The sequence below is a fragment of the Heterodontus francisci genome, chromosome 16 (genome assembly GCF_036365525.1).
Source record: "Heterodontus francisci isolate sHetFra1 chromosome 16, sHetFra1.hap1, whole genome shotgun sequence".
NCBI classification, from domain to species: Eukaryota; Metazoa; Chordata; class Chondrichthyes; order Heterodontiformes; family Heterodontidae; genus Heterodontus; species Heterodontus francisci.
Window position 1 is genome coordinate 76441430 of NC_090386.1, and position 24268 is coordinate 76465697.

The following is a 24268-nucleotide window of genomic DNA, read 5'->3' on the forward strand; positions in this document are numbered from 1 at the left end:
GCGACCAGAATTGCACGCAATATTCTAAGTGTGGCCTAACTAAAGTTCTGTACAGCTGCAGCATGACTTGCCTATTTTTATACTCTATGCCCCGACCGATGAAGGCAAGCATGCCGTATGCCTTCTTGACTACCTTATCCACCTGCGTTGCCACTTTCAGTGACCTGTGGACCTGTACGCCCAGATCTCTCTGCCTGTCAATACTCCTAAGGATTCTGCCATTTACTGTATACCTCCCACCTGCATTAGATCTTCCAAAATACATTACCTCACATTTGTCCAGATTAAACTCCATCTGCCATTTCTCCGCCCAAGTCTCCAACCAATCTATATCCTGCTGTATCCTCTGACAATCCTCATCACTGTCCGCAACTCCACCAACCTTTGTGTCGTCCGCAAACTTACAAATCAGACCAGCTAGATTTTCCTCCAAATCATTTATATATACTACAAACAGCAAAGGTCCCAGCACAGATCCCTGAGGAACACCACTAGTCACATCCCTCCATTCAGAAAAGCACCCTTCCACTGCTACCCTCTGTCTTCTATGACTGAGCCAGTTCTGTATCCATCTTGCCAGCTCCTCTCTGATCCCATGTGACTTCACCTTTTGTATCAGTCTGCCATGAGGGACCTTGTCAAAGGCTTTATTGAAGTCCATATAGTTAGCATCCACTGCCCTACCTTCATCAATCATCTTCGTCACTTCCTCAAAAAACTCAATCAAATTAGTGAAACACGACCTCCCAGTCACAAAACCATGCTGCCTCTCGCTAATAAGTCCATTTGTTTCCAAATGGGAGTAAATCCTGTCCCGAAGAATCCTCTCTAATAATTTCCCTACCACTGACGTAAGGCTCACCGGCCTATAATTTCCTGGATTATTCTTGCTACCCTTCTTAAACAAAGGAACAACATTGGCTATTCTCCAGTCCTCTGGGACCTCACCTGTAGCCAATGAGGATGCAAAGATTTCTGTCAAGGCCCCAGCAATTTCTTCCCTTGCCTCCCTCAGTATTCTGGGGTAGATCCCATCAAGCCCTGGGGACTTATCTACCTTAATGCTTTGCAAGACACCCAACACCTCTTCCTTTTTGATAATGATATGACTGAGACTATCTACACTCCCTTCCCTAGGCTCATCATCCACCAAGTCCTTCTCTTTGGTGAATACTGATGCAAAGTACTCATTTAGTACCTCGCCCATTTCCTCTGGCTCCACAAATAGATTCCCTTCTCTGTCCTTGAGTGGGCCAACCCTTACCTTGGTTACCCTCTTGCTCTTTATATACGTATAAAAAGCCTTGGGATTTTCCTTAATCCTGTTTGCCAATGACTTCTCATAACCACTTTTAGCCCTCCTGACTCCTTGCTTAAGTTCTTTCCTACTGTCTTTATATTCCTCAAGGGATTCGTCTGTTCCTAGCCTTCCAGCCCTTAACGAATGCTTCCTTTTTCTTTTCGACGAGGCTCACAATATCCCGCGTAATCCAAGGTTCCCGAAACTTGCCAAACTTGTCCTTCTTCCTCACAGGAACATGCTGGTGTTGGATTCTAATCAACTGACGTTTGAAAGACTCCCACATGTCAGATGTTGATTTACCCTCAAACAGCCGCCCCCAATCTAAATTCTTCAGTTCCTGCCTAATATTGTTATAATTAGCCTTCCCCCAATTTAGCACCTTCACCCGAGGACTACTCTTATCCTTATCCACAAGTACCTTAAAACATATGGAATTATGGTCACTGTTCCCGAAATGCTCCCCTACTGAAACTTCGACCACCTGGCCGGGCTCATTCCCCAATACCAGGTCCAGTACGGCCCCATCCCTAGTTGGACTATCTACGTATTGTTTCAAGAAGCCCTCCTGGATGCTCCTTACAAATTCTGCCCCATTCAAGCCCCTAGCACTAAGTGAGTCCCAGTCAATATAGGGGAAGTTAAAATCACCCACCACTACAACCCTGTTACCTTTACATCTTTCCAAAATCTGTCTACATATCTGCTCCTCTACCTCCTGTTGGCAGGCCTGTAGTAAACCCCCAATATCATGACTGCACCCTTCATATTCCTGAGCTCCACCCATATTGCCTCGCTGCATGACCCCTCCGAGGTGTCCTCCCGCAGTACAACTGTGATATTCTCCTTAACCAGTAATGCAACTCCCCCACCCCTTTTACATCCCCCTCTATCCCGCCTGAAGCTTTTAAATCCTGGAACATTTAGCTGCCAATCCTGTCCTGCCCTCAACCAAGTCTCTGTAGTGGCAACAACATCATAGTTCCAAGTACTAATCCAAGCTCTAAGTTCATCTGCCTTACCTGTTATACTTCTTGCATTGAAACAAATGCACTTCAGACCACCAGTCCCGCTGTGCTCTGCAACATCTCCCTGCCTGCTCTTCCTCTTAGTCTTACTGGCCTTATTTACTAGTTCCCCCTCATTTATTTCACTTGCTGTCCTACTGCTCTGGTTCCCACCCCCCTGCCACACTAGTTTAAACCCTCCCGAGTGACGCTAGCAAACCTCGCAGCCAGGATATTTGTGCCCCTCCAGTTTAGATGCAACCCGTCCTTCTTGTACAGGTCCCATCTGTCCCTGAAGAGATCCCAATGGTCCAGATATCTGAAACCCTCCCTTCTACAGCAGCTGTTCAGCCACGTGTTTAACTGCACTATCTTCCTATTTCTAGCCTCACTGGCACGTGGCACAGGGAGTAATCCCGAGATTACAACCCTAGAGGTCCTGTCTTTTAACTTTCTACCTAACTCCCTAAACTCCCCCTGCAGGACCTCATCACTCTTCCTGCCTATGTCATTGGTACCGATGTGTACCACAACCTCTGGCTGTTCACCCTCCCCCTTCAGAATGCCCCCTGTCCGTTCAGAGACATCCTTGACCCTGGCACCAGGGAGGCAACATACCATCCTGGAGTCTCTTTCACGTCCACAGAAGCGCCTATCTGTGCCCCTGACTATAGAGTCCCATATAACTATTGCTCTTCTGCGCTTTGTCCCTTCCTGCTGAACAACAGTGCCAGCCGTGGTGCCACTGCACTGGCTGCTGCTGCTGTTTTCCCCTGATAGGCCATCCCCCCCAACAGTATCCAAAACGGTATACTTGTTAGAGAGGGGGATAGCCACAGGGGATTCCTGCACTGACTGCCTGCCCCTTCTAGCGGTCACCCATCTATCTGCCTGCACCTTGCGTGTAACCACTTCTCTAAAACTCCTGTCTCTGACACTTTCTGCCACCTGCATGCTCCTAAGTGCATCCAGTTGCCGCTGCAACCGACCCATGCGGTCTGTGAGGAGCTGCAACTGGGTATACTTCCTGCAGATGTAGTCGTCCGGAACGCTGGAAGCGTTCAGTAGATTTTATTCTGTTCATTCAGATATTACAGGTAAAATAAATCAATTTGTTGGCTTATAATTCACTTTGTTTCACCTGGTGTATGTATTAGAGTGCTGGAGACCCTCATCTGAAATCTGACCACATCCCCCACTCTCACCCCCTGCTCGGAAAGCATGAGGGCAGATACAGTTGTGCTATACAGTGGAGAGCAGCGGGGAAAAATATCTGGCAGGGAAAAGCGAAAACAACTTTCAAAAAAATGTGACCTGCATGCAAAAGCAGTAGAACAAATTAAAAATTCCAGGTCTCTGACCCTCGCACACAGGGGTTTTCATTAGTGCTATTTGAATGGCGAGTTTTGCTTTTCTTTAATTCATTGTCTTGTACCAGGGGAGGAAATTAGACAGTGTGTTGTAAGTTTGGGTTCCCAGTACAGATGAACATGGCAGAAAGTCACTTAAATAATGAACATTTTTTTGATGGTACTAACCTTCACTCCCCATTTCAATAAAATTGTTCTTCATCTCAGTGGAATTCAGAATAGCTCAACACAGCACGACCTTGAGAAGTGATTCCTCTTCTTGAATTAACATATGTTGCTGAATGTTAACATGTACTTTCCTTCCCCAAGTAGTTTGCTGTTCTGTTTCCACACTGTCTTATTCAACAGTTACCTTGGTTTGAGTAACTTATTCTTATGGCAAATTGCAACTAAATACAAAGAAAATGAGTGAGCTGCAAAATATGAAGGGAATAAAATGTCTGATTTTTTAATGGTTTTACCCCCAAAAAAAGCTGACTAATTGACTTACTTTCTTTGTGTGATTTCCTTTCTTTGCAGGCTCAGCTGGAAAACTGCCATCTGTCTGTCTTGAAATTAGAGGTATGATATTTGAACACACACAGCCATGAAAGGGTTAGGAGGCAATCGAAGCCGTCACCTTTCTGACAACTGCGAACCTACAAACAACCAAATGTACCCAACCACTACCCCGGAGAGGAATCCCTATCTGCTCAGTCCAGCAGAATCATATCAAATGGAGCATCACCGCTTCCCAGCTTCTAGTGCTATCCAGGGAGACTGCCTCCTCCCCTTGAACAATCAGATTGCCAGCAGTACCTTCCCCAGGATCCACTATAACTCGCACTTTGACCTGCAAGATGAATGTGGTTTTACTCCAAATACTTCCACAAGCAAAATAAATCGCATTCCTGCTAACCTGCTGGACCAGTTTGAGAAGCAGCTGCCTATTCACAGGGATGGATTCCACACGTTGCAGTTCCAGAGGAGCGACAACAAACACCGGAGTGAAAGTCCAGGTCGGATACGTCACCTCATGCACTCTGTGCAAAAGCTCTTTGCGAAATCTCAGTCCCTTGAGGCCACCGGTAAAGGAAGTATGAATGGGAGCAAATATGGCCCAGAGGACTCCAAGCAAAGCAAGCGAAGCAAGAGCAAGGACCGAAAATTGGAGTCAAAACGCAGAACTAGAACAAACATATCAGGCTGGTGGAGTTCAGATGATAACCTGGATAGTGACAACTGCAACTATCGGAATCCAATGAGTTTAATGACACTTGGGAGACGCACTGACCACGGACCTGCCAAATACTTCATGAATGCATATAACACAATCAGTGAACATACCCTTAAAGCTTCAAAGAGCAATAATGACTTGAAATGTTCACCATGTGTGAATATACCAATAAACGCTGACTCAAAGTACATAAAGAGGGGTTCCTGGTCCACACTAACCCTAAGTCAGACACGAGAAGTTTGCCAAAAATCATCTGCCACTATGGACAAAGCACTATTGAAATCCAAGTCATATCATCATGATCTTGCTTCTCAGTACTTGAAGGTAGGTGATGTGTTTTGAAGGTTGGTGTGTTTCAAATCTTCCATAAGCAAATCCCACAATATCTTTTATTCATTTCACAAAATTCAAATTGCAGCTTTACAACTTTTTGCTGTACTTTACACCATATTATCCATTTCAATTACATTTCCTTTGGGACCCAAGAGGTGCCATGAATGTTAATTTAAAAAGAGTGTTGAACAACATCCAACTTTTAAAGTACACCTTTCATCTGACAAATGTATGGCATTATCAGCAAAAACTGTACTAAAAACAGTTCACAGCAGGGCAGTTTTAGAGAATTGATACAGCAATTTAGTGGAATTTGTTTAACATTCCATAATTTCTCAAACATAACTGCAAACCAACCGCATTTAATCCAAGTAATAGACCATTCAGTGGCAGTTTAAATGTTCATTCGAAAATTGCAGAAGTAAAATTAACATAACAGTACTACAATGAGTGACAATTTTCTCTCTGAAATCACTTCTTAATTATTGTAATTCAATATCTATATACCTGTAAAGGGGAAAGGTTCTGCATCTCTCATGACAATTTTCTTAGTTTTTATTGACTAACTGTATGAGTGGTATTTTTCCCCAAGAAACAAAAAAAAATCTTTTTTTCAACAGTTTCCTCTCCCCTCTCTTCAACTGAAGACATTACCTCTTTGGTGGGACATTCAGTTCTAAGTGTAGAGCGCTCTCCATTACTAAGGTCAAGTGGCCCTCCATCAAAAGTAAACCAACTCTGAGGGCTTCGTTTTGAATTTCAACAGTGGCGGTAACTGGTGGTAGCAGATAAGCTGCCCATTATACGCCCCGCCCAATTTACCCTTCTGCCAATTTCAGATGATCTGCAACCGCCAGTTTTGTGCTCACACCCAAAGTGAAAATTACCCCCTGAGTGTCAGCACCCACATTTTGTAGGTGTGCCAACTCTGGCTGGACATCTTCGTGGAGGTTTTATCACGTGACATTTGATCTCGTGAGACATGCCGGCAGTTGCAAATGACATTGCATTTACTTTATAAATATTGGGTCCTCTGTAGTTGAATGTCTTTACTTTTGGTTTTACACCAGCAGCTGTCCCACAGGATGTTCTGAGAACTGGGAAGTTACCTGTGAGCAGGCGAAGAAAGTACTCAGGCATGTAATCCATGAAGCAGTGTATATAGTATAACTGAAAGCAATTAATTTCAGATGGATATAATGTGAGCAAAGCAGACGCATTAATTTCAGCATTAATTACTACAGTCCAAAGGGGATATTTTCTGTAAAAATGGTAATTATGCATAAATTGCTACACTCCAGCCAAGGTGTTCTGGGCTGTACACTGTAAACCTGAAATCCTGACGGCATTCTGTGCAGTCATTACATTCTTCACCTTAAGCGGTAACATTAATAACCACTGAAGTTCAGTCTATCATGTATTTGCTACAGATTGCCGGTTATTAATTACTTGATGAATGAATATTGATGATGTTTCTCAGTTACTTCAGAAAATATTTACCATTTCAGTACATCGAGAGCATAAGATGTGTGAATTGTTTATCTCCTTTTCCATTCACTTTTTCTTCCACTGATAACTCTTTGAAAAGTAAGTGGAGAGGAGAGAAGAGGAGAAAAGAGGTCTAAGGGTACAGATTCACAAATTTGTATTTAAATTTTGCTTCAGAAAAAGTAGCAATGCGGTTTAACAAGGGCACAGAAAATAAAAATAAAGCACTGTGGTTAATTTGTAAAGGAATAGAATTGAAAAGCAGAGAAGTTATACTCAACTTATCCAGAACCTTGGTTAGACCACACTTGGAGAACTGTGCACAGTTCTGGTCTCTATGTTGTAAATGGATGTAGAGGCACTGGAGAACATGCAAAAAAAATTTATAAGGATGATATCAGAAATGAGAGGTTATGCCTATCAGGAAAGATTGAACAGGCTTGGCCTCTTTTGCTGGAAAAGCGAAGGCTGAGGGATGACCTGATAGAGGTCTTTAAAATTATGAAGAGGTTTGAGAGGGTAGGCATAGAGAGAGTTCAAACCTAGGGGCCATAAATATAAGATAGTCCTAGAGTTGTTACGACAGAGAAGGAAGCCAATCGGCCCATCGAGTTCATGCAGGCTCTCTGCAAAACAATCCAGTCAGTCCCATTCCCCTTTTCTTTCCCTGTAGCCCTGCAAGTTTATTTCCCTCAAGTACCCATCCAATATGAAATCATTCATTGGCTCCGCTTTCACCACCTTCAAAGGCAGCAAGCTCCAGGTCTTCCTCACATGCTCCCTGCATCTCTTGCCCAAAATCATTAATCTGTGTCCCCTGGTTTTTGTACCATCAGCTAATTGGAACAGCTATTCTTTGTCTAACTTATCTCAACCTGTCATAATCTTGTACACCTCTATCAAATCTCTCTCCCAATCCAAGGAGAACAATCCCAGCTTCTCGAACCTAACCTTGCAGCTAAAATCCCTCATCCCTGGAACCATTCTGGCAAATCTACTCTGCTCCCGCTCAAGGATCCTTACATCCTTCCTAAAGTGTGGTGACCAGAACAGGATGCAGTACTCCACTTCTGGCCCAACTAGAGCTTTATACAGGTTCAGCATAACTTTGTTGCTTTTGTACTCGATGCCTCTATTTATGGAGAACAAGATCCCATATGCTTTGCTAACTACTGTTTCAGTACATCCTGCCACCTTCAAAGATCTATGCATATGAGCCCCAGGTCCCTCTGTTCCAACACACTCTGCCCTAATAAATCTATAATGCCTCTCCCTATCCCTTCAGCCAAAATCCATCACCTCACACTTGTCTGTATTAAATTCTGTCTGCCATTTGTTTGCTTATTCTACTAGCCTATGTCCTGTTGCAGTTGATTTGTATCATCCTTGTTCTCTGCCACCCCTCCATGTTTGATATCATCGGCAAATTTTGAAATTTTACTCGGTATTCCAAGGTCATTTATTTATGTCAATAGAAAACAGTGGCCCTAGTACTGAACCTTGGGGAACACCACTGTCTACCACCCTGCAGTCTGAAAACAACCATTTACCATGGCACTCTGCTTTCTGTCCTTAAACCAATTTTTTATCCAAGCTGTCACTGATCCTCCTATTCCATGAGTCTCAATTTTGGCAACCAGCCTTTTATGTAGCACTTCTGTCAAATGCTTCCTTAAAATCCATATAGACAACATCCATTGCATTCCTTTCATCAACCTTCTCTGTTCATTCATCAAAAAATTCAAGCATGATTTCCCTTTCACAAATCAGTGCTGTCTCTCTTGAATTAACTCAAACCTCACCCAGGGCCTGTTAATTCTTTCCCTGATTATTGGGCTGGATTTAGTGGAGGAGGCAGGGCTCTCAGCATCAGGTCAGAAAGGTGGGGAGAGCCCTGCCTCAGCCTTTTGCCACCGCCCCCCCCCCCCCCCTCCCTCCCACCGCACTCATAGAGTATTCCTCTGTTGTTGAGGACTGAGTGGCCGGCGCTGGGATTCTTGTCCCTTTAAAGATAGGGATTCCCCCCTCCAAGAGCTCCTGACCAATCACAGGGCAGGCAGCTCAGCAGTATTGGCAGTGCCACTGGGAATGGTGGCCACTGACAGTACTGCAGAGGCCTCGTATCCAGGCCCGTCACTGAAACCCCAGACCTCAGTTAAGTGAGGCAGGGTCGCCCGGGCAGTCCAGATGACCCAGGCAAGGGTGGGTGGGAGGGTGGGCATGAAGTCCAGGGATGGAGGAGACCCATGAAGATGTAGGTTTTGACGGCGGGGAACCTCCGTGGGCCACAGATTGCCCACAAAGGAGGGATCACCCACCCAAGCCCACGGGGAGGGCACCTCATTTTACAAGGCACCCTCCCCGTTTGGTGGAGGCACCCTACACTGCTCGTTCAATTCCAGCGGCGGTGGGAAGAGGCCCTTAAGTGGCCAATAATAGACTACTTAAGGGACTCAGTTGGCCTTTTGGGGGGGAAGGCTGTCATCGGCCTATCCCGTTCCCGGCAAAATCGCTTGGCAACAGGGTGGCGATGGCCCCTCCACCTGTGACCCCACTTCAGGAGGGCCCATAATATTCAGCCCATTGTTTCTGAAAGCTTTTACACACCACTGATGTAAAACTGACTAGTTCTGTAGTTACTAGGAATGTTCTTACACCCTTTCTTGTATTAAAGTGTCAAATTTGCCACTTTCCAATCCTGGCACTGCCCCCATATCTAGGGAAGATTGGAAGATTATGGTAGGCCCTTCTGCCATCTCCACCCCAACTTCCTTTTGCAACCTGGGATGCAAGTCATCTAGACCAGGCAGCTTATCCATTCTAAGCATAGCCAGACTTGCCTGTATTTTCTGCCTAGCAATTTTCACCCCATCCATTACCTCTGTCATCTCTGTTTGTACTTATATTTAGTCAGCATCCTCTTCCTTAGTAAATAATAAACTGATACAAAGTACGCATTATATATTCGATCTTTGCCCTGCGCTTCTAAGCATATATCACCCTCTTTGGTTATAATAGGACTCACCTTTCCTCTTACTACCACGTTTACTATTTACATGTCGGTAGAAGATTTTTGGCTTCCCTTTTCTGTAAACTGCTATTCTATTCTCATATTCTCTCTTTTCCAATTGTATTTTCCTCTTCACTTCCCCTCTGAACTGATTTTATTTGGCTTGGTTCTCACTTGAAGAATTCACCTGGCAAACATCTTATGTCATCCTTTGTTTTGTTTTATTCTCTGTATCCCTCATCATCAAAGGAGCCCTGGCTTTGGTTCCCCTACCTTTTCCTCTTGTTGGAATGTACCTAGCCTGTACCTGAAACATTTTCTCCTTAAAGATCACCCATTCTGCAGTTACAGTTTTTCCTGTCATTCCTTGGTTCCATTTTACTCTGGTTGGATCCTCTCTCATCCCACCGAAGTTAGCCCTCTTTGAATTTAAGAAGTTGTACTTTAAGTTGTTCCTTGTTCTTCTCTATTACTAATCTAAACCTTATGATATGATGATAACTCTTACCCAAGTGTTGTCTCACAAACACTTTTTGATCCACTTCATTCTCCAGCATCAGATCCAGCAATGCCTCCTTGCTAGTTGGACTGAGAACATACTGGTCAAAGAAATTCTCCTTAACACATTTCAGAAATTCCTTTCCCTCCTTTCCCTTTACTCTAACATTATCCCAATTGATATTTGGAGGTAATTAAAGTCTCCTAATATAACCACCCTATGGTTCTTGCTCTATGATTTCCCTGCAAATTTGCTCCCCAAATAAGTCACTAATAAATCCAATAAGGAATTCAAGATAAACTTATTTACCTAAAGAGTAGTGAGTATATGGACTTACTGCCACATACAGAATTGGCAGTGAACAGCATAGATGCATTTAAAGGGAAGCTAGGTAAACACATGAGGGAAAAATGAATCGGAGGAGAATAGACAGGTTAAGTGAGTGGGCAACAAAGGTGGCCGATGGAGTACAATGTGGGGAAGTATGAGTTATTCACTTTGGTAGTAAGAATAGAAAAGCAAAATTTTTTTTGAATAAGCATGAAATTTTTATATGTTGATGTTCAGAGAGACTTGGGTGTGCTTGCACAAGGAACACAGAAAGTTAGCATGCATGTACAGCAAGCAATTTAGGAAGGCAAATGGCATGTTGGTCTTTATTGCAAGGGAATTGAAGTACAAGAACAAGGAAGTCTTGCTACAATTGTATAGGGCTTTGGTGAGACCACAGCTGGAGTACTGTGTCCAGTTTTGGTCTCCATATATAAGGAAGGATATAATTGCTTTGGAGGCGGTGTAGCGAGGGTTCACTAGATTGGTTCCTGGGATGAGCGGGTTGTCCTATGATGAAAGACTGTCAAAATTGGGCCTATTCTCTCTGGACTTTAGAAGAATGAGAGGTGATCTCACTGAACATACAAGATTCTGAAGGAGCTTGACAGGGTAGACACTTAGAGGAATTGTTTCCCCTGGCTGGGGAATCTAGAACACGGAGGTATCTCAGGATAAAAGGTCAATCATTTAAGACTGAGATGAGGGGAAATTTCTTCACTCGAGGCTGGGATAGATTTTTGGTCTCAGAGAATCCAGGAATATGGAGAGCGGGCAGGAAAGTGAAGATCAGCCATGATCATATTGAATGGCGGAGCAGGCTCAAAGGGCTGAATGGTCTACTCCTGCTCTAATTTTTTGTTTTCTTATATTCTTGTAATATGCTGATATCCTAATATCATCTTCATAAATGAAGTAGAGTGGGAGGAGGATTTGGGTCAAATGGCCTGTTCCTGTGCTGTAAATTTTATGTAATGTAACACTCTCCAGCAACAATCTATTTTTATTCTGCTTTGGATCCAATTGCCAGGAGGTGTGGAACAGCAGTCCCAACTCACTCTGATTTCCTCAAAACATGGTGCACTACTGCATTACTGGAGCAACTCAGTAATATTCTGCTCAGGGAGTTCCAGTGCACGTTGGCAGCTTGCTACCATTCATTGAACGCCTTGGATTATTTATCTTAGTCTTAGGAAATTTGGGCTCTTTGGGTAATACACCACTTCATCCAGTGAAAGCTCAGTTGCAACTCTGCAACTTTATTTTTCCCTTTGATCAGGTTCAAAGGGAAACTCTTATGTCGACAAACCGTTCATGTCGACAAAATATATCCTCATAACAAAATTCTGTGGTGGGTTTTCTAGAATGGCTACTTCTCTTCCCAGCATTCCTAGCTGCAGAGAAACTTCTCTATCCTCTGGTTGAATGCTGTACATGTGCATGAGGGGGTAATGCAGAAAGTGGCGGGCTTGAGAGAATTTGGTGAAGGGAAAGAAGAGGACTGCAAGGTGAAGCTTTGCATGTTCTGTTGAACAATCCTGTAATTTCTGTTTAACTGAGTGAAAGCAGAGCCACATTAAGAATTCTTGGGGGCCTCCCCCGCACCCAATCCCACGCAAGCCTTCTCACAGAATCACAGAATCGTTACAGCGCAGAAGGAGGCCATTCGGCCCATCATGTCTGCACCAGCTCACTGAAAGAGCAACTCCCTCAGTTCCATTCCCGTGCATTCTCCCCATAATCCAGCATGTTCTTCCATATCATATAGTTATATATAGTTATCGTTATAATTCCCTTTGTGAATGCTTCAATTGAACCTGCCTCCGTCACATTCTCAGGCAGCGTATTCCAGACCTTAACCACCTGCTGGGTGAAAAAGTTTTTCCTCATGTCACTTTTAATTCTCTGACCAAATGCTTTAAATCTGTGCCCTCTCGTTCTCGATCCTTTCATGAGTGGGAACAGTTTCTCTCTATCTACTCTGTCCAAACCCTTCATGAATTTGAATACCTCTATCAAGTCACCTCTCAGCCTTCTCTTCTCCAAGGAAAACAGCCCTAACTTTTCCAATCTATCTTCATAACTGAAATTCCTCATCACTGGAACCATTCTCGTGAATCTTTTCTGTACCCTTTCCAATGCCCTCATGCCTTTCCTCAAGTGCGGCGCCTAGAATTGGATGCAGTACTCCAGCTGAGGCCAAACTAGGGTCTTATACAAGTTCAACATAACTTCCTTGCTCTTGTACTCTATGCCCCTATTAATAAAGCCCAGGATACTGTATACTTTATTAACTGCTCTCTCAACCTGTCCTGCCACCTTAAATGACTTATTCACAGAAACACAGACTGTTGCAGTGCAAAAGGAGGCCATTCGGCCCCTCGTGTCTGCACTGGCTCTCTGAAAGAGCAATTTCCTCAGGTCCATTCCCCTGCCTTCTCCCCATAACACTGCGCATTCTTCCTTTTCATATAACTGTCTAATTCCATTTTGAATGCTTCAGTTGAATCTGCTTCCACCATGTTCTCAGGCAGCGCATTCCAGACCATAACCACTCGCTGTGTGAAAAGGTTGTTCCTCATGTCACTTCTGCTTCTCTTACCAAATATTTTAAATATATTAAATCTGCACCCCCTTTAGAATTGTATCCTTTATTCTATATTGTCTCACCATATTGTTCCTACCAAAATTAATCACTTCACATTTCTCTGCATTGAACTTCATCTGCCACCTGTCTGCCCATTCCGCCAACTTGTCTATGTCCTTTGAAGTTCTACACAATCCTCCTCACTGTTCACAATGCTTCCAAGTTTCATATCATCTGCAAACTTCGAAATTGTTCCCTGTACAACAAGTTCTAGGTCATTCATATATATAAGGAAATGCAAGGGTCCCAACACTGATCCCTGGGATATGCCACTACAAACCTTCCTCCAGCCCGAAAAACATACATTAACCGCTACTCTTTGTTTCCTGTCACTCAGCCAATTTCGTATCCATGCTGCTACCATCCCTTTTATTCCAGGAGCTACAAGTTTGCTCACAAATCTGTTGTGTAACACTGTATCAAACGCCTTTTGAAAGTCCATGTACACCACATCAACAGCATTGCCCTCATCAACCCTCTCTGTTACCTCCTCAAAAAACTCCAGCAAGTTAGTTAAACATGATTTTCCCTGAAGAAATCCATGCTGGCTTTCTTTAATTAACTCGCATTTGTCCATGTGACTATTGATTTCGTCCCGAATTATTTTTTCTAGAAGTTTCCCCACCACCGAAGTTAAACTAACTGGCCTGTAGTTGCTGGGCTTAGCTTTACACCTTTGTTGAAGAAGGGTATAACGTTTGCAATTCTCCAGTCCTCTGGCACCACCCCCGAGAATAAGGAAGACTGAGAATTTATGGCCAGTGCCTCTACGATTTCCACCCTCACTTCCCTCAGTATCCTTGGATGCATCTCATCTGGTCCTGGTGCCTTATCCACTTTAAGTACAGACAGCCTATCTAATACTTCCTCTTTATCAATTTTAAACCCCTCTAGTGTCTGACCTACCACTTTCAACATTTCCTGGGTTGCATCTTCTTACTTGGTAAAGACAGATGCAAATTATTCATGTAATACCTCAGTTATGCCCTCTGCCTCCATGTGTAGATCCCCTTTCTGGTCCCTAATCGGCCCCACTCCTCCTTTTACCACCCTTTTACTATTTATACGGCTATATAAAACTTTGGGATTTCCTTTAATGCTAGCTGCCAGTATCTTTTCATGCTCTCTCTTTGCTTTTTTTATTTGCTTTTTCACTTCGCCTCTAGACCTTCTATATTCAGCCTGGTTCTTGCTAGTATTTTCTACCTGGCAGCTGTCATAAGCACTTTTTCTTCTTTATCTTAATCTCTACCTCTTTTGTCATCCAGGGAGCTCTGGATTTGTTTGCCCTAGCCATACCTCGACTGTGCCTAAACTATCTCTTCTTTGAAGGTAGCCCATTGTTTATCTATCGGTTTTCCTGCCAGCTTTTGACTCCAATTTAGTCGCTCCAGCTCCATTCTTACCCCATTGAAGTTGGTCTTCACCCAGTTAATTGTTCTTACCCTGGATTGCTTTTTGTCCTTTTCCATAGTCAGCCTAAACCTTATGATACAATGATCAGTATCCCCTACATGCTCTCCTACTGATACTTGATCCACTTGCCCCACTTCATTCCTAAGAACCAGGTCTAGCAGTGCCTCCTTTCTCATTGGACTAGCAACCTACTGTTGTAGAAAATTTTCCTGAACACATTCTAGGAACTCTTGCCCCTCACTGCCCTTTACACCACCATTATCCCAGTCTATGTTTGGATAATTAAAGACCCCCATTATAACTACCCTATAATATTTGCACCTCTCTGTAATTTCCTTGCATATTTGTTCCTCCATGTCCTTCCCACCAGCTGGTTACCTATAGACAGGACCCGAGCAATGTAACGGCAACATTTTTGTTCCTGATTCTGTCCTCGACCCCTCTGGGACATCCTTTTTGTCCAGCACTGCAATGCTCTCCTTAATCAATACCGCCACCCCTCCCCCTTTTTTCCCTTTCCTAACTTTCCTGAACATCTTGTATCCAGGAATATTTAACACCTAGTCCTGTCCTTCTTTGAGCCGGGTCTCTGTTATAGCAACATCATATTTCCACATGGCAATCTGCGCCTATACCTCGCCAGTCTTATTACCACAGTCCCTGCATTCACATAGATACACATTAACCCTGATTCAGACTTTATTACTTTCACCCTTAGAACCATAGAACCATAGAAAAAGTATGGCACAGAAGGAGGCCATTCAGCCTGTCGTGTCCGTGCCAGGCAAGAAGAAAAAAAATAGAAACTAGCCGCCCAATCTAATCCCACCTTCCAGCACCTGGTCCATAGCCTTGCAGCTTGTAGCACTTCAGGTGCATGTCCATGTACCTTTTAAAAGAAATGAGGGTTTCTGCCTCCACCAGCATTCCTGGCAGTGAATTCCAGACACCCACCACTCTGAGTGAAAAAGTTTTTCCTCATGTCCCCTCTAATCCTTCTACCAATCACCTTAAATCTGTGCCCCCTGGTAATTGACCTCTAAAGAATGTAAATAGCAGAGGACCCTACCTACCTACCTAATAATGTACTATTCCCTACTCTGTGCACCTTGTTATTCCACTCTAATACTTGCTCCTGGTTCCCACACCCCAGACAAGTTACCAGTTTTGCTTTCTTCCAATCTGAGTTCCCTCTCAGGTTCCCATCCTCTGAAAATTTAGTTCAAACCCTCCCCACCAACACTAGCAAATCTCCCTGCAAGGATGTTCGTCACAGTCCTGTTAAGATGCAACCTGTCCATCTTGTACAGGTCCCACCAGCCCCAGAACTGGTCCCAATGTCTCAGAAATCTGATGCCCTCCCTCCTACACCAGTTCTCCAGTCATGTGTTCAATCACTCAATTCTCCTATTCCTATGCTCACTTGCACGTGGGACTGGGAGTAATCCTGAGATTACTGTTTTTGAGATCCTGCTTTTTAATCTCCTTCCTAGCTCCCTAAAATCTTCTTTCAGGACCTCATCCCCCTTCTTACCTATGTCATTGGTACCAATGTGGACCACAACCTCTGGCTGTTCACCCTCCCCCAGAATAATGTCCATCAGCCTCTCTGTGACATCCTTGAGCCTGGCACCAGGGAGGCAACACACCATCCTGGAGTCACGTTTACTGCCGCAGAAATGCCTCTCTGTTCCACTAACTAACAAATCCCCTATCACTACTGCTCTTCCACTCTTCTTCCTCCCCTCCTGTCCAGTTGAGCCACTTGTGGTGCCACAAACTTGGCTGTAACTGCACACCTCTGAGGAACCATCACCCTGACCAGTATCCAAAATGGAAAGCTGATTAGTGAGTGAGATCATATCAGGGGACTCCTGCACTACCTGCCTGGTTCTCTTAGACTGACTGGCAGTCACCCATTCCCTATCTGCCTGCATGCTGCTAACCTGTGGTGTGACCACCTCCCTAAATGTGCTATCCACGTAGAGCTCCGCCTCACCAATGCACAACAGCGACTCCAGCCGCCGGTCAGGTTCCAAAACCCGGAGCTAAAGCTTCTGCAGCTGGCGACACTTCCTGCAGAAGTGTTTGTCTATGACACATGGTGCTTCCTGACTTCCCACGTGCCACAGGCTGCACATTCCACTCGGCAGTGCTGCCCTGCCATACTTTAACTTTACAGACTATTTATTAGAAGTAGAATAGCTTACCAGGTTCTCACCAAGCAGCTCCTTCCACTGCTACAAAGCAAGAACCAAATACTGGAGGGTTAAAAAAGTAGGGGGGAAAATGTATAAAATAGAGCACCTCCTCCCCTCTTCACTGAACTCGCTACTCACCAAACTCGAATCTCCACACTCAGCTTGCAAGCTGCACCCAGACCTCTGTATTTATACTTTTTGAAGCTGAAACTGCAGCAACCAGATTAGACTAGTCAGCTACTTAACTAATCAGCTACTCTGCAGTGGAGCCTGTTAATCCCCGCCTAAGGCTGTAAGAAACTTACTCTACTTTCTTAACCCCACTTTATCTAGAGGGTAAATCCCAGTTAAATGCGAACTGCAGACCAAACTTTTATAAAGATAACAACACTTAAAATCCTCACTCACCAAACTCGAATCCCCACACTCAGCTTGCAATTTGCACACCGTTTGTGCACCAACCAATCCATTAAAGCTTTCTAAAACTCTGCATTCAAGCACAGTAAAAAGTATATGTAAAATCAGAGATGAGGAACGCTGATGTACATTGCTTGTACTCAGGATTGCCAGAATGAAAATAGGTCAGTCGCCCAAAGTCAACCAAATGCTAAACCAGAAGCAGACCAATATTATGGGCTGAATTTTACCAGCCCCTTGACACCGTGGGTTGTGGCTGGGAGGCCAGTTAAATGCTAGTGGGAGCGGCCCGCCATGACCCACAACGCCGAGAAGGCCCCGCCGGATATTAGCTGCGGTGGCAAGGCTTCAGTGCGGCCCCTACCGCCGCCAAGCAGCAGGGCCTTCATTAAAATATTGATATCTTAACATGCAAATGAACTTACCTGCCGCCGCTGGCTGTCCCACGCCGATTTTACAGCCAACCGGCCACAACTCCCACACCTTCGGAACTCTGGCGTGCTGATAAAATTCAGCCTTATGTTACTTAAAGATAAGCATGCGTCTAATTATGAAATGACATAAAATTATCAGGTTTGTATTTCATCTGAATCTACATTTTAGTAAAGAAATCTATTTGACAGTACAGTTCCAGTTGTTCCCTAAATTAATCTTTTAAAATGGCAATATTACAGTCAAAACTTTTTGCAGCCTGTTCTCTCAAACAATCCTGTAATTTCTGACAAATTTGGAATAATGAAACGATGATGATGTCCAACCTGGGATTTTTACAAATATTTAACATTCCCATTTGCACCACTGCGCTTGTAGCTGAATAAATTAACAAGCTGTTCAGATTGAAACCTTCATTCTAAAATTAAATTAAATGCCCAAATGGAAAATGAACCCGATGGTTATTGGATTTTAAGATTTTTTGGCTGTAAAAGAATGATATTCTCTACTTGCAAACCCTAAACCTTCTTTTGAAAATCATTAAATAAAAAGATATTTAAAATGCTGAAAAAGCGACATTGTATGAAGTACTATTCGGAGAGAAAATATTTATTAAATTTAATTACACACTAAGCTTTTCAAAGATATAAACAATTAACCTGGATTGTTCTGTTAAGTTTCAAGTTAATAACAAGTTTTATACAATCATGTTTTGTGAGTAGAGACTTTTACTGAACTATAAAGGTTGATATCGAAATTCATTTCAACTCGAGCTGATGCAAAATAATTTCTCCTTTTTGTATTTTTTCCTGAAACTTTTATTTCTGTTCTCCTACTGTCTTTGTTACATTAAGCTAAAAACAAACCCTGCCTTGAAATAAAACTGAATAAAAAATTTTAAAGATTACCGAAGGTGGTGCATTCGTCAATCAATACGTGGATCTCAGATACTGTACCAGCTAGGCCCGCATTGCAGACAATAATGCAAAGCATGAAGCATGTATTGAAGCTGCAGTCAGTGGCTGCCGATAGTGACACCACTATTCCTTGCCAGAATGGAAAATATTTGTGTAATTCCCCCTACAAACATGCCTGGAGGCCATACTGCTATAAGTGATTAATTTTACATACATAATTTGTATGTAACTGTCCTCTACTCGCTGCATTTTGATGGAGAAATCACCCTGCTTTTATCGGGAGATGTTGTTGCAGTTTCGGTCATGAGTTCTGTTTGCTGTATTTGGTCGAGCTCTTTATTAATATCGTCGGTAGACTGTTTTCTGCAGTGCATCGTTTAAACAGACTCTGTTTACTGAGTAAATAGACTTTGCTTGCAGTTTGGTGAGTAACTAGACTTTCTTTGATTCCTGCTGTAATTCAGCCTCGCCTCCAACTCAATAGCTAACACAGTGGGTAACTCAGTGGCTGGCATGGTGGTGTCAATACTGTCGTGCTCAAGACTTTTTTCCCCCCACCCCATCCCTACTACCACCCCACATTGTAAAGCTTATGCCCTTGCTCTCTCCTCTCTGACCAAAGATGGCAAACTGGAGATTATAACAAACACCAAGTGAACATGGTGGGAGCAGCAGCGGTCACGAGACAAGCTCCGCTGACCTCCCACAGTTGCTCGCAGAAGCGCCAGGAGATTGATCTTCGATTCTAGGAGACTCCCAGACAATTCGGAAGGTTTGACAATGCTAGTGTCAGTTGGCTGCTTGACTTCATGACAGCTGAGCTGGATCCTGCCCTCACACAAAAACGCACACTTCCCACAGAGATCACTGGGTAGTGGATCAGCAGAATGAAGCCTGGTTGATTTTCTTTCTTTAACCTAGGAATATGGTCCAATGATGATGAACATCCCAGCTGAGATCAGCTAACTCAGTGCAAACTGAACATTGAATTTTGGTTGTTCCCATTACGTATGGTTGACACTTCATAATATGAATCTTAACTATACTAAGAATAAAACATAAGAACATAAGAAATAGGAACAGCGGTAGACTATATTGTTCCTCGAGCCTGCTCCGCCATGCAATACGATCTCAGCTAATCTTCTCTTTCCACTTTCCTGCCTGCTCCCCATATCCCTTGATTCCCTGAGATATCAAAAATCTATCTATCCCAGCCTTGAATATACACAACAATGGAGCATCCAAAACTCTCTGGGGTAGAGAATTCCAAAGATTCACAACCCTCTGAAGGAAGAAATTTCTCCTCATCTCAGTCCTAAATAATCAACCCCTTATCCTGAGTCATGTTCTAGATTCCCCAGCCAGGGGAAACAACCTCTTAGTGTCTACCCTGTCAAGCCCCTTCAGAATCTGGTATGTTTCAATGAGATCATCTCTTATTCTTCTAAACTCCAGAGAGTATAGGCCCAATTTACTCAGCCTCACATGCAATGCTCTACAAAGAAGTAACTGCTGATTGAAACTTTTAAGAAGTATGTTGTCAACACTGAATGACCTATAAAAGGAAATACAAGGCACATGAGCAGTAGCATGGATGTCTTTCAGCATAAGAACTGACAATGCTCTGTTGCAAACCAACCGATTACAAAAAAGGAAGAACTAGTAATCAGGAATAAATGATACCATATTTTTTCAGTGCCATTAATATGGGGCTTAACAGACTAGAACTTTCTGGGAAAATAACAGTGCAGCTCCTGCTCGCACCGTTACTACTGTGGAAATAGCCCATAAATTTGTGGCAAGTAAAAGGTGTCTTGTTAGTTACAGATCACCACAAATTGCTGAATGATTTGTGCTGCTCCACCATTGGCCTCACTAAAAAAGGAGCTCGCCATCAATCGCTACATAGATTTCACGAAATTGCTGCATTTGTGCTGATGGAACAAATGAGACTTGCTGCAGAAAGTTAGGGCAAGTACTTCACAACGTAAAGACCCTTTTGATGATGAGATTTGTGTTGCTGCAATCCCATTCAACCTTTCTGTCCCAGAAAGGGAACAACTGATACTGAGGAGTTTCACTCCTGCAAGTAGTAAATTGTCCTTAGAGCTTTTACTATTTAAAATGTTGTAATTTTTCCTTACTTTTAATTTCTGTTTTTTTCTCTCTCTCAATCTAATCTTTCCATCATTATTTCTCTTTCTGTATCTAAGATGACCTTTATTTACCCTACTTTATTCTTCATCATTCCTCTGTTTCTTTCTCTATCCTTAAATCGCATTGGTTAAGAGGATATGTTGTTGGTCCCATTGTTCACCAAGGTCCCAGATGCTCCACTGCCTTTACCGCTTTATCAGTTCACAAATTCCAGCAAATTACATTACAAAAATTTTTTGAGCTGAAGGTAAGGCAAACTAATCTAGGTAATGGGCATGCCATGAGATGCCCCACTCCAGCAAATTCTGGGTCAGAAATAGAAACTGAAAGTGCTGGAAATACTCAGCACGTCTGGCAGCATCCGTGGAGAGAGAAGCAGAGTCAACGTTTGAGGTCTGTGACCTTTTATCAGAACTTTGCTTCTCTCTCCACAGATGCGCCAGACCCACTGAGTATTTCCAGCACTTCCTGTTTTTATTTCAGATTTCCAGCATCCGCAGTATTTTGCTTTTATTTTAATTCTGGGTCAGAACTGGCCCAGAGAGATTCCTGAATCCTGATATTCTAGTATGCTCAAATTACAAATCTTCTCTTGTTGACTACTGATCTTATTGCCCTTAAACCACCTAATTGGTGGATGATCTTTTCCCATATTCGCGTACAGTACTTATTGAGATGCAAAGCTAGAATTGTCAAAGTTTCATCCTATTATGCTTACAGCACAGTTTTACAGCAGGAACTGAAAGTACTGTCTCAAGAATATGAAAGCATAAAGCGCCAGGAGCCAAAATGACTTTCCTTAATTACCACATACACTTTATAGACAATATTTTATAGGTGGTTAAAGAGAACATGAAAACAGCAGTGGCCAATAACTGTTTGGAAACATATACCAGTCAATATATAGATTGTGATGTATTGTGAACTAATCTGAATGGCTGCCTGTACAGATCACTAAGTTTTTGTACAAATTCACTCAAAGGGAACTGGCAGCCTTGGATTTTAGTTGCCATACTGTTGCTTAGCAATCCAGATTGTTGCGTCATCTCTGGGTGCAGAATGGTTGCCAGGTGATATAAGTGGGGGTTTTTTTTAGAAAAAATACTTGGAATTTGTTGAATTGAGGGAAGGAGGGAGTACACTTTGAGAATCAAATAAGCTGTGAGGTGTCTTACATTTAAAAGTTTGCAGAGGTAATTCCCCTTTTTTGAATTTGTTTTTAATTCCCTCAGCAAACATTATAAAATTATAGAGCACATAAAAATCTAATAGAAGTAATTAATCAATTTAACAATCCACAATTCAGTGATGACTTTGACAATGCTCAAACTCATAGAATCATACTGTACAGAAGGAGATCATTCAGCCCAGCATACCTGTGCTGGCTCTTTGAAAGAGCTATCCCTTTCATCCCATGCACCTACTCTTCCCTGTGGCCTCGCAAAGTTTTCTTTTGCGAGTATTTATCCAATTCACTTTAAAAAGTTACTATTGAATATGCATTCCCAATCATAACAATTCACTGTGTAAAATAATTTCTCCTCATCTCCCCTTTTTTTTGCCAATTGCCTTAAGTATGGGTTCTCCGGTTACTGATTCTTCTGCTAGAAAAACAATTTCTCCTTATTGACTCTATCAAAGTCCATTATAATTTTGAACACCCTATTAAATCATCCGTTAACCTTCTCAGCTCTAAGGAGAACAATCCCAGCTTCTCTAGTTTCTCCACATAATTGAATCCCCTCATCCCTGGTACCATTCTAGTAAATCTCCTCTGCACCCTCTCCAAGGCCTTGATATAGTGTGGTGTGCAGAATTGGATGTAAGACTCCAACTGAAGCCTAGCCAGTGACTTATAAAGGTTCAGCATAACCTCCTTGCTTTTTTTACTCTATGCCTCTACTTATAAAGCCAAGGATCCTGTAATCAGACACAAGAATAATAAAACTACAGCGCAACGATGGACAGGAAGAGAAGCTACTATTTTCCTGACTCTGCTATAGTGTCTCTCCTTCAACCCCTCCTCCAAACCATTCCTGGTGCTGTGAATCATGTTTCACACTTGAAATATCACATGTGGTATTTGAGCATTATGAGTCTTTCACAAATGCATGTGTATATAGGTCAACTGCTAGTTAATTTGTATACAGGAACTATTGACACCACATTGCTCTTTTGTAAAAGAACACAATGCCAACATTTTGATTTTTAAAAATATTAAATCCTGCACTCCACTCTCTTTAAGGCTTCAGTTTCTATTCTGTAATCCAGAAAGAAATTGGCAGAGAGCCTACCTACTCCAATACAATCTCAATTTTAAGCTTTTCCATTCTAACAGTAATTGTGACCGGGAAGAACATTGCAAAATCTTGCAGAAAACAGCACTTTAATAATGCTCAATCATTTAACTGCTACAATGCAACTATTGTTGGATAGAAGAACAGATTCAGCTGAAGTCACAGTTCATTGAACATTCTGTCACATTAGTTGGCCATTTGTTTTGGCTCTCTGAAAGCACAGAACAAGGTCACTCTGGAGCATGAGTTGCATTTGGGTTGATGTATACTGTTTTTTTCCCCTGCTCCACAGAGGCAGCGTATATAGTGCACTGGGTGGAATAAATTTTCTGAATTAAAATGAGGGTACTTGTCTCAAGATGGTGCTTTGTAAATAAAACATAAGTCCTTTTTTTAGCAATACGCTTTGGTGACAGCCATTTAATTTGGGCTTTTTGTTGATATAATTACCTTATATCAAGCATTTCCATTTTTAACAGCTGATTCGCAAGTCCCTGTTGAACATAAATAATGCCTATATCAAACCTATCTACAAGATATTTTGCAGAAACATCATTAAAAATAAAGAATTTTAATAACATTCATGAATAAGAGGCTTGATATATTTAACATTCCACTTTGCCTGATTTTTCGACAATCTTGTGATTTATTGTAAGAAAAAAAGAAAGAAATTGCATTTATGTAGTGTGTTTCACAATCTCAAGACGTCCAAAACACTCTACAGCCAATGAAGTGTTTTTGAAGTTTAGTCACTGTTGTACAGTTGGAAAATGCTGCAGCCTATTTGTGCAAAGCAAGGTTACTAAAACAGCAATGAGATAAATGACCAACTAAACTGTTCCTTTAATGATGTTGGTTAAGAGATAAATGTAAGCTAATTCAGTGGGAGATCTCTCCTCTTTGAACAGTTTCATGTGATCTTTTACATCAAATTAACAGAGAAGATAGGACCTCATTTTATTTTCTCAACTTGAAGATGGCAACTCACAATGCAGCACTCCCTCAGGACTGCATTGGGGTGCTCAAATGATGTGCTCAAGTGGGACATGAACTGACAGACTTCTGACTCAGCAGCGAGAGAGCTACTGCTGATCCAAAGTTGACATCCATTGTATATTCAAAATACTGAATGGCTACGCAGCATTTTGAATCTAGGTACTGGCAACATTGTCATTGAACTCCTGCCCCTTGTCACTGATGAACAGTCCCTCCTGCCCCCACTACTGATCAC

The 24268-nt window shown here is 42.6% G+C and overlaps 1 protein-coding gene across 1 annotated transcript in view; it reads left to right on the top strand.

Moving 5' to 3' along the window:
* The first annotated feature begins 4263 nt into the window (after positions 1-4263).
* LOC137378210 (disks large-associated protein 4-like) overlaps positions 4264-24268 on the top strand; it is a 241043-nt gene continuing 221038 nt past the window's right edge. The window contains exon 1 of the mRNA XM_068048408.1: positions 4264-5217. Within this exon, the coding sequence (XP_067904509.1) occupies positions 4264-5217 (954 nt within the window). The remainder of the gene's footprint in view (positions 5218-24268) is intronic.